The 11,497-nt window shown below is 42.7% G+C and overlaps 1 protein-coding gene across 2 annotated transcripts in view; it reads right to left on the minus strand.

Annotated features, from left to right (window-relative positions):
- tax1bp1b (Tax1 (human T-cell leukemia virus type I) binding protein 1b) overlaps positions 1–11,279 on the minus strand; it is a 39,347-nt gene extending 28,068 nt beyond the window's left edge. For both annotated transcript variants that reach the window (XM_080540426.1, XM_080540425.1), the window contains exons 1-2: positions 11,199–11,279; positions 9,511–9,706 (exon numbers count right to left, since the gene is read on the minus strand). In XM_080540426.1, the coding sequence (XP_080396552.1) occupies positions 9,511–9,687 (177 nt within the window). In that variant the 5' untranslated portion in view covers positions 9,688–9,706; positions 11,199–11,279. The remainder of the gene's footprint in view (positions 1–9,510; positions 9,707–11,198) is intronic.
- Positions 11,280–11,497: the final 218 nt, after the last annotated feature.

The following is an 11,497-nucleotide window of genomic DNA, read 5'->3' on the forward strand; positions in this document are numbered from 1 at the left end:
CGTAGTGTAGTGTGTAGTGTAGTGTGTAGTGTGTAGTGTAGTGTAGTGTGGGGGTAGTGGTGGTCTAGTGGATAGTGAGTTGGACTTGGGATCGGAAGGTTGTGAGTTCAAATCCCGCCTGAAGCCACACCACTACTAGTGTGCCCTTGGGTAAGGCACTTAGCCCTCAGTTACTCCAGGGGGAATGTCCCTGTAATTCGTAATTGTAAGTCGCTTTGGATAAAAGCGTCTGCTAAATGGCAAAATTATTAAAATGATTAATTATTAAAATTATTAGTGTGTAGTGTAGTGTGTAGTGTGTAGTGTAGTGTAGTGTGTAGTGTAGTGTAGTGTGTAGTGTAGTGTGTAGTGTAGTGTAGTGTAGAGTGTAGTGTAGTGTAGTGTAGTGTGTAGTGTAGTGTGTAGTGTGTAGTGTGTAGTGTGTAGTGTAGTGTAGTGTGTAGTGTGTAGTGTAGTGTGTAGTGTAGTGTAGTGTAGTGTAGTGTGTAGTGTAGTGTGTAGTGTAGTGTAGTGTAGTGTGTAGTGTAGTGTAGTGCGTAGTGTAGTGTGTAGTGTAGTGTGTAGTGTGTAGTGTAGTGTGTAATGTAGTGTGTAGTGTAGTGTAGTGTAGTGTGTAGTGTAGTGTAGTGTAGTGTGGGGGTAGTGGTGGTCTAGTGGATAGTGAGTTGGACTTGGGATCGGAAGGTTGTGTAGTGTAGTGTGTAGTGTGTAGTGTAGTGTAGTGTGTAGTGTAGTGTGTAGTGTAGTGTGTAGTGTAGTGTAGTGTAGTGTAGTGTAGTGTGTAGTGTAGTGCGTAGTGTAGTGTGTAGTGTAGTGTGTAGTGTAGTGTAGTGTAGTGTAGTGTGTAGTGTAGTGCGTAGTGTAGTGTAGTGTGTAGTGTAGTGCAGTGTTTCCTCTACATGCATTTATTGGTGGCGGGCCGCCACGATGGAATTTCCTCCGCCACGAATTGATTCAGTCCACAAAAAAAAAAAAAAAAAAATCTCAAAAAAAAAAAAGATCATTTTAGCTGATTAAAATATATCTGATCCTAGATCAGCGCTATAATGGATGTTGACTAAAAGTGCACCTAAATCCACGCCCATCTCTCTCTAACCGCTGATCCAAAATCAGATTAATGACATTCAGTTGACGACGTGACACAAGGGCTCCTGATTGGTCTAAATGTGAACTGTGGTATTATTGTTATTGTGTACAGGCCACCGTAGTGACATCCGGGGGGTATTCCATCAACATCGCTAAAGGGAAAATCCAGGTTTAGTCTGATAAATCTCGCGAGAGTTCTTACAAATATCCAGGCATATTCTGATAGGTCTCGCGAGAGTTATCAAAAATAAGCCAGGATTTTCCTTTAGCGACGTTGATGGAATACCCCCCAGGTCAGGTGGGCAGGTTACGACGAGACAACAAGAGACCGGTATTGTAGAGCTTACAGAGCGAGTTAAAATAAAGACACTTACATTGAAATACAGAAGGACTCACGTGTATGTTTAATAGAATAACACGACATGGTGTCAGAAGTCCTGTAAGTGAGTGTTAAGAGTTAGATCGGCCGACAAGTGTCATTTGAGCTCGTGACGGTGAGAAGGGAGAAGAAAAGATGGATGCTAATGCTAACGCGGGAGCAGCTGCAGTCCAGAGAACGGCGCCAGTTTCAAGTGCTACGTTAGCAGACATTAGCAAGTCAAAAAACGATTCTTATGTGCCGTCACTTTAGCAACGACACAGTATTGTCAAGGGGAAAAGAAGGGGAGACGATTTTTTTATTGACAACGGAATTACATGCTGGAAAAACATGCAGCTAAAATTCAGGGAACATTTGGACAATAAGAGACACACGGGAGAAGTACGGGAAAACAGGGCTCATGTGGGTCTCATCAAAGGTAAGAGTTTGTTTTCTTTAACTCAGCTGATACTCAGCTGTTTACCGAATGCTCCATCTGACTGTGATTTTACTTCTGTAATGTGGTGGGTTGACATAATTCACGCACGGAACTATAGGTTGAGACTATTGTTCCGTCCGTAGTACCCAAGTTGTTTAGACTGTTCTATTTACTGCTTGAGTGTGTTGTTGACAATCGTTCATGTCCTTCATTAAACGTTTAGCTTTGTCATTTGATATGCCGCCTACGACTACCATCTCTCTGCACTACAGTAAACAGTTAATCAGTAACGTTAGCCGCTTTTGTGCTCATGTAGGCCTACTTCGTATTATATTATAGCTGATGATCTTTGTGTGTGTATGTGACTGTCAGTCACAAGTTTATATTCTGTATATTCATATATTTTTTTTTTTGGCCATCCTCTAGTTTTGGCTGTGATTAGAAAAAAAAAAAAAAAAAAAAAAACTTTGTTTTGAGCGCGCGTGCGCTGCGCGCGCGGTCACGGCCACCCGCCACCATTGTAAAAATTCCTGGAGGAAACACTGGTAGTGTGTAGTGTAGTGTGTAGTGTAGTGTGTAGTGTAGTGTGTAGTGTAGTGTGTAGTGTAGTGTAGTGTGTAGTGTAGTGTGTAGTGTAGTGTAGTGTGTAGTGAACAGTGTGTAGTGTAGTGTGTAGTGTAGTGTAGTGTGTAGTGTAGTGTAGTGTGTAGTGTAGTGTAGTGTGTATTGTAGTGTAGTGTGTAGTGTAGTGTAGTGTACAGTGTGTAGTGTAGTGTGTAGTGTAGTGTACAGTGTGTAGTGTAGTGTAGTGTAGTGTGTAGTGTAGTGTAGTGTGTGTGAGACGTAGTGTAGTGTGTAGTGCAGTGTGTAGTGTATAGTGTGTAGTGTAGTGTGTAGTGCAGTGTGTAGTGTAGTGTGTAGTGTAGTGTAGTGTAGTGTGTAGTGTAGTGTGTAGTGTGTAGTTTAGTGTAATGTGTAGTGTATTATAAAAAGTATAATTAATTATTGTAGTGTAGTGTGTAGTGTAGTGTGTAGTGTATAGTGTGTAGTGTAGTGTGTAGTGTAGTGTATAGTGTAGTGTGTAGTGCAGTGTATAGTGTGTAGTGTAGTGTAGTGTATAGTGTAGTGTGTAGTGCAGTGTAGTGTAGTGTGTAGTGTAGTGTAGTGTATAGTGTGTAGTGTAGTGTAGTGTGTAGTGTAGTGTGTAGTGTAGTGTAGTGTAGTGTGTAGTTTAGTGTAATGTGTAGTGTATTATAAAAAGTATAATTAATTATTGTAGTGTAGTGTAGTGTGTAGTGTAGTGTGTATAGTGTGTAGTGTAGTGTGTAGTGTAGTGTGTAGTGTGTAGTGTAGTGTAGTGTGTAGTGTAGTGTGTATAGTGTGTAGTGTAGTGTAGTGTGTAGTGTAGTGTAGTGTATAGTGTAGTGTGTAGTGCAGTGTAGTGTAGTGTGTAGTGCAGTGTAGTGTAGTGTGTAGTGTGTAGTGTAGTGTGTAGTGTATAGTGTATAGTGTATAGTGTGTAGTGTAGTGTAGTAGTGTGTAGTGTAGTGTGTAGTGTAGTGTGTAGTGTAGTGTGTAGTGTGTAGTGTGTAGTGTAGTGTGTAGTGTGTAGTGTGTAGTGTGTAGTGTGTAGTGTATAGTGTGTAGTGTGTAGTGTAGTGTAGTAGTGTGTAGTGTGTAGTGTAGTGTGTAGTGTAGTGTGTAGTGTGTAGTGTATAGTGTGTAGTGTAGTGTGTAGTGTAGTGTGTAGTGTGTAGTGTGTAGTGTATAGTGTATAGTGTGTAGTGTAGTGTAGTGTAGTGTGTAGTGTAGTGTATAGTGTAGTGTGTAGTGCAGTGTAGTGTGTAGTGTAGTGTAGTGTAGTGTGTAGTGTGTAGTGTAGTGTGTAGTGTAGTAGTGTGTAGTGTAGTGTAGTGTGTAGTGTGTAGTGTAGTGTGTAGTGTAGTGTAGTGTGTAGTGTATAGTGTGTAGTGTAGTGTAGTGTAGTGTAGTGTAGTGTAGTGTAGTAGTGTGTAGTGTAGTGTAGTGTAGTGTAGTAGTGTGGAGTGTAGTGTGTAGTGTGTAGTGTGTAGTGTAGTGTAGTAGTGTGTAGTGTAGTGTGTAGTGTAGTGTGTAGTGTGTAGTGTGTAGTGTAGTGTAGTGTATAGTGTATAGTGTAGTGTAGTAGTGTGTAGTGTAGTGTAGTGTAGTGTAGTGTAGAGTGTAGTGTATAGTGTATAGTGTATAGTGTATAGTGTGTAGTGTAGTGTAGTGTAGTGTAGTGTAGTGTAGTGTAGTGTAGTGTAGTGTAGTGTAGTGTAGTAGTGTGTAGTGTAGTGTAGTGTAGTGTAGTAGTGTGTAGTGTAGTAGTGTGTAGTGTAGTGTAGTAGTGTGTAGTGTAGTGTAGTAGTGTGTAGTGTAGTGTAGTGTGTAGTGTATAGTGTGTAGTGTAGTAGTGTGTAGTGTGTAGTGTAGTGTGTAGTGTAGTGTGTAGTGTAGTGTATAGTGTGTAGTGTATAGTGTGTAGTGTAGTGTGTAGTGTAGTGTGTAGTGTGTAGTGTATAGTGTATAGTGTGTAGTGTAGTGTGTAGTGTAGTGTATAGTGTAGTGTGTAGTGCAGTGTAGTGTGTAGTGTAGTGTAGTGTAGTGTGTAGTGTAGTGTGTAGTGTATAGTGTGTAGTGTAGTGTAGTAGTGTGTAGTGTAGTGTGTAGTGTGTAGTGTAGTGTGTAGTGTAGTGTGTAGTGTAGTGTGTAGTGTAGTGTAGTGTGTAGTGTATAGTGTGTAGTGTAGTGTAGTGTAGTGTAGTGTAGTGTAGTGTAGTAGTGTGTAGTGTAGTGTAGTGTAGTAGTGTGGAGTGTAGTGTGTAGTGAGTAGTGTGTAGTGTAGTGTAGTGTAGTAGTGTGTAGTGTGTAGTGTGTAGTGTAGTGTGTAGTGTGTAGTGTAGTGTGTAGTGTAGTGTATAGTGTATAGTGTAGTGTAGTGTAGTGTAGTGTAGTAGTGTGTAGTGTAGTGTAGTGTAGTGTAGTAGTGTGGAGTGTAGTGTAGTGTAGTGTAGTGTAGTGTAGTAGTGTGTAGTGTAGTGTAGTAGTGTGTAGTGTGTAGTGTAGTGTATAGTGTATAGTGTAGTGTAGTGTAGTGTAGTGTAGTGTGTAGTGTAGTGTAGTGTAGTGTAGTGTAGTAGTGTGTAGTGTAGTGTAGTGTAGTGTAGTGTAGTGTAGTGTAGTAGTGTGGAGTGGAGTGTGTAGTGTGTAGTGTGTAGTAGTGTGAGAGCGGTCCTGCAGCGTGTTACAGTGATGGCAGTGTTCTAACCGCCTGCTTGTCACCGGGGGTGTTCCAACTTCCGGCAGTAAAGCGCAGGAAGCCATTAAACCACGCACATAGTTAGACCGTCATTACTGAGAGCGAGCCCTCACTGCCCCACTCATTAGTGTAGCAGAGGTGAGAGTGGGTGGAAACCTTCTGTTAGAAGGCCTTTCACATGGGTCAGAGACAGGGCTGCACATTTTGGGGGATATTCGGACGTGGAAACTATCCATGGGAATTAACGGGAACATATGGGAATTAATGGAAATACATATCATATGGAGACAGAAACATAAACCATTTACCTTATCATAGGTAAAAGATTCCCCCCCAAAAAACTATTTAATTACGAATTGAACTTAAACTAAATGAGTTGACATGGGATGATTTCGCTGAAAAGTGTGATCCCCAATGATCCATCCTAACCCTAATCCTAGTTTACCAGGAAGCATGTAGTCCTTGGCTAGTATGCAAGATCTTGAGCTGGACATGACGGAAGAATGCACTGTGCATGCACAAGGGCTGCAATTCCATTGAATTGGGGATAGTTTTACCAAAATATTCCTCACCTAGAATTGGCATATGTCTATCCCACAAAAAGGTTCACTGTTATAAGCTAACTTTTTGGGATGAATTTTAAGCACAATTCCCCAAATTCCTGGAGTTATCTTCCCCTGGAAAAATCCAGAAAAAAATCCAGAAATTTACCGGAAATGTTTGGACCCTTTGCGACCGTAGTCAGAGAGCCTGTATGCAGCTACCCTCAGAACTGGGACAGGAGGGACGGGGCAAAACACTGTTAAAGATCCAATTGCAAGGCAAAACATTGGCCATAGCCATAGGAGATGTTTTTTTCCCAACTACCAAAGCCATTTAGCTAATCCAAGCTTCAAGAAATGTTTTATAATATAGCCTAGTTAGTATAGTAGTTAGTATTAGGGATGTGCATAACACATCTTTTTCATATTCGAATAATCGGTGGGTGCTATGATCGATTATCGATAATCGATTATTCTGTCCCATCCCTAGTTAGTATAGTAAAATAATAATAAAGTATAGTTTTCACTCAAATGATAGAGGCCACTGTGAAGTGCTAACTGTTCTACAGAAAGCTGCATGTGACTAGTAGAAACATTTCTGCAACAGTAGGGTTTCACTTTTTGTTGTTGCTCTGTTCATATATCAGACATCATCAGGCAGGCAGGACAAGTTGTCCATGAATCACGGCGCAGGGCTGTGCTCAGCGACAACTTAATTATAAAGCTCTGTTTGCCTTCTCCTCCACCGCTCTGACAACCTGTCCCGACACCCCTCCGCTGCACATAACACCTCCGATCACGCCTCACGGTAAATGTTCCAACATCAAAGGGCCGAAGGCTGCACTTGTGCATGTTCAAACAAGAGCCTGTCCCCCCTTCCCCTCCCCCTCCCCCTCCCCCTCCTCTGAGGCTTAATAAATGGTTGCATAAAAAAGGCTTACTTTAGTTTGGTGAGTGGAACCCTGCAATTAAGGAGATTTGTAAACTACAGTTTTGCATGTATGCTCTAAAAAAAAATTCATAAAAACGGTTTAGTTTAGCTTGGCGAGTAAAGGCACTGCACACAATGGTGACGTTTGTAAACAACTAGCCTACAGGTTTGGTTCAAGTCTAGAATCGTGTTCGAAGGAATTTACAGCTCGAGCTCGAGCTGTTCTTCGCATTCGATTATCCGGCAATTGACTTCCATGCAGAAGTACCTGATCTACGGCTGTATCTGAACACATCCTAGGAGTCGTTGCAAGTCAGTGGTCTAAAGCAGTCTCCTTCCCTTCCTCTACATTGCTATGAAAGAACTGGACACATGCAAATATACATAAAAAAGGTGTCCATCGCATTCCTTTTCACATGGTGTGTAAGATCAGTGGTCGCTATCAGACAGCCTGAAGTCAATCTCATTTATCGGAGGCAATATCAGCTCCGTGTCACTAGGGGGCGATATCACCTAACTGTGCTTACTGGCGGGGAGCTGCAGCCCTGCTTCAGGCACCAGTGAGTCATGGCCCAGGTATCCATCCCGCTGCGAGTTCTGGAGCTTGGCACCCCAGCCTCCCGTCTGTCAGCACAGCCAGGAACATTTACACGATTTACGATCCCCCCAGCTCAAACTTTTTCCACCTTGACTCTGTGTTTTAGAGGCTCTGGGAATTAGTGCGTGTTTGGGGAAACGTACACGGCCACAGTAGGTGCCTCGCTGGAGGGCAAACTTGTGCGGTATGTATGTATGCCATCCAACCTGAAGTAAAATCCAAAAGTTCAATACTCTAAACACCCCAGACATTAACCTGACCCTCCCCCAGCCACCCAACATAACCACGCTTCTCACTGAAGCATAGCTCTGTAACGCTGCTCACACGCTGAAACGAGGGGTTCATAATACTTAGAAGAAATGGAAGCTGGGCTTTTCTGGAGAGCCCCGTTTATGGTTATACTTTAAAGTCATATTTAATCGTTTTATCCGTTCAATTAGATTCACTTCCATGGAACACAGAAGCCCCTTCTACAGTAAGGCTTATTCCCATCACACTTTCTGATAAAGAACACATTCTGCAGTGTCATAAAACAACAGCCAAACAGAAGCAGTCACCCCAAAGGGTGTGCGTGTGTGTGTGTCTGTGTGTGTGTGGCCATGTGTCAGTCTGGCTGTGTGTGTGTGTGTGTGTGTGTGTGTGTGTGTGTGTGTGTGTGTGTGTGTGTGTGTGTGTGTGTGCGTGCGTGTGCGTGTGTTCAATCCAGCGCCCGCACAGGACGGAGGAATCCCACTCTCGCTGCTTTGATCTGGTCTAATTTAAGGCCGGACCACCACATCTCATCACAGTCCCAGTTCCCCTTCAGTAACGGGCCTGCCGGTCCACAGCAGCCTTGCCCCCCCAAACTCCACCCCGCCATCTTTCACTACAGAGAGAAGAGGCTAAAAATCAATTACTGCCAGTGCGTCGGAAATGTTATGTGCTCCTTTAACCAGGTCCGTCTGGGGTTCTCCAGTCTGCAGCGGAGGCCAGAAACCTCCACCCCCCCTCTGCCAAATACTACTGCAGCCTCACACAAACACATAGAAAGACAGGGTTGGATTTACTTTGAAGAATGCTTTTTTCTTTTAACTTGTCTGTGTCCTTTTCTAGAAAAATGGGTTTCTGTTAAGTCTTGAGAGTTGGAATAATGGTTGTTTATGGTTGTCATGGTTGCTCGGAGGGCTATGACCCAGATTTAGAGCCATTTTAGGTCAGTCCTTAAATCAGGTGTCCATGTTGCACACTGTAAATGTGGTCAGGTCTGAAAGATAATAATGATAATAATAATAATAATAATAATAATAATAATAATAATAATATCTTTATTTGTATAGCGCTTTTCCTGCAAACATTGCAGCTCAAAGTGCTCCAATCATTATATAATCATCATTTAATTATTTAATTATTTAAAGGCAATATTAAAAAGATGCATCCCTAATGTAAACTGGCAGTGAGAGACAATCTGGAGCATAAAATGAGTATGCAGCCTCACCAAACCTCTTCTTTTGCCCATGACATGGGCAGCTGATTCAAGGTGGGGATGATTAGTAGGTCCATAATGGATGCATAGACAACCATAGGACAAACTATTTCCCACCTTTATACGGGCCTGATGAAGACCTACTAGACATACATTGTCCTCCACGATCAGAATGTTATGCATTGGAAAAAATATGACTCTTCTAGAAGAAATATTAAAAGGAGCTACGCATTTCATTTTCATTTTTACTACAGCATATCACAGCCTTGAAAAAATCTGCAGGGATTGTGGAACGATAGCGGTTAACATAATACATAGCCAGCATCAAAAACACTGGTGGGTATGGTATTATTAATGTATTGAGTTACACTGGCCGGTACTGCCACACTATCTAGCTCGTTACAGAAAGTAATCAATCATCAAAACTATCCGTGTCCCAGGCAAATATTCACTATCACCTGTTCACTTGACACGATCTCAACGGCCTGGATCGTCGACGGAAGCTAGCTCATACCGATTGATACTGTAATCTTTGTAAAGTTACAAAGTGCAAGTTCTGCAATTTCTACCCGTGGCACAACAAGGAAACCGGATTTCATGTATAGCTTCCTTCTGACAACCTTCTCGGTATCGGAAGGTTGTCTTAATCATTCTTAATCATTCAGAAGGTTCTTAATCATTTGGAAATATCTCGTCAAGTCTCCCAGGTTTCACCTCACTCACATGTGAACTGATAGAGAAACTCTGAACACAGAGCAAGCTTCCCCCGTCTTAAACTGGTGCCTGGGAGAGGAGAGTGTTAGAGAGGCCTCACCTTGAAGATGCCGACCCAGTCCTTGTGGTGTGGCTTGATGAACTGGGTGAGGGTGTAATGACACTCCAGAGCGGCGTGGGGCAGGTAACTCTTCCCCACATTCTGGAAGATGACGTGAGCGAAGTTTGATGTGTCCATGGCGTTGCTTAATGATGTCCCGTCCAGGAAGAGCGCCATCTGTCACTCAGCACAGCGGCTACACGGGAGGAGGCAGAAAATAACACAAAAAAGAAGTTTCCCTATCATGTGACTCAGGACTGATGGAAATTGTAGCCTAAATGAGCAAGAAACATAATGACCCAATTCACCATCTTACAAGGTTAAATGTATGACTGTTAGGGAAAACTTATGTTATATATAATGACAAGTTACCCTACTGGCAAATAAGCACTGCAGAGGACAAAACTTAATTCAATACCGCCTCTAGATAGCTTATTTAGATGAACAGAAACTTGAGCGGCAATCGATGGTTAGGCCCTAAATACTTCCTGGACGAAGAGCAGCACATCCGTTCATAATCCATGTCTATCCACTTACGGCTCTTTTGCCTGCTAAAGATGTGTTTTCCATCCAATGAGCCCTCCCTAAGCAGACGTCCTGGGGCTGTTGCTGCGCATGAACAACTATCCTCTCTGACTGGCTGTAAGTCCACAAGCGCTGGGCTGTTCCTCAGCTCTTCACAACACTATGAGAGTGACTCAACAAACCAGTGTGGAAAATGGAGCCTAATATCTTGCATGAGCTATTCAACATTGTTAGGACTGGGTGTCCTGCCTTTTGACCTTTTTAGCAGTGGAAGCTTGGGGAGGTCATTGTAATGAATGAGCCTCCACCAGGCTCTCCTGCTTTTCAGTGTGACTCAGGTGAGGGAAGGAGGCGACTGTTTAGTAATCATAGTAATCCTGGTTATGATCTCAGTCTGGAACATCCAGTAAGACCTTTGTGCAGAGAGGACCCAACTAAAGGTTGTGGTTATATTTAGAGGAGTTTCATCAGTGGCCAGTGTGGTTACCCTACCCTGGTGACCCTACTGGTCACTGTTCTATTTGGCACATTTGACAAATTAAGAGTAGCTCCAACTTTATTGATTAGGCCTAAATAAAGTTTAGAAAGGTAGCTATGCACGCATAATTTATTTCCAGTTTCTGAACAAGGAAACAGGCAAGAAGTGACGTTCTTAAAAACAGTCCAGGTGGAAACACGACTGACTGTTCAATCAAACGTGTGATGTTCTAATTCAGCCAGGCCAATGACACACAGCCTACTCGTCTTATTATTAAACCTCGCAAAATGACACAGTCTTTTTGAGATATATAAAAGAACATATGGCCAGATTATCAAATGACACCGTTCATTGTCAAACAATAGTAAGGCATTGTTCAATTTACTAATTGTCTCTGCTGCCTGAAATACTTAGCTAGCTATCTAGGCTAGATCGTTTTCATTCCTTTTACTTGACATGTCTTAAAAGCAGGTCTTCCCGTCCCTGTCCCGCCTGGCCTCGGCCTCGCTTAGACAGTCATCCCGTCTGACCTGCCTCTCTGTCCGCTGTAGCCTACCGCTAGCTGGCTGTGTTAGCTCGTTAGCCTGTTAGCTTGTCGGATTAAGTTACCACCACAGCGATTTCCTCGAGCGATTTCACTGTTTGTTATTTTATCGACGAATATGTATTAGATCTGCTGACATACCTCTTTGCCATAATGAATTGTAGTTGAAAACCAAATGTCTTCGTCCAAACAGTTGTTGACGCAGTTGAGCTTCTCTCTTCTCTCTTCCTGAAGTGCAACAACAACATTACATCATTTCCGGTAAAATGTGTCACCGGCGATCCAGATTCCACATGCCTTGTTACCTTGTAACCTTCCACATGCCCTGTTACCTTGTAACCTTGTAACCTTCCACATGCCCTGTTACCTTGTTACCTTGTAACCTTGTAACCTTCCACATGCCCTGTTACCTTGTAACCTTGTAACCTTCCACATGCCCT

The sequence above is a fragment of the Nansenia antarctica genome, assembly GCF_963989245.1.
Source record: "Nansenia antarctica genome assembly, chromosome: 10".
Taxonomy (NCBI): domain Eukaryota; kingdom Metazoa; phylum Chordata; class Actinopteri; order Argentiniformes; family Microstomatidae; genus Nansenia; species Nansenia antarctica.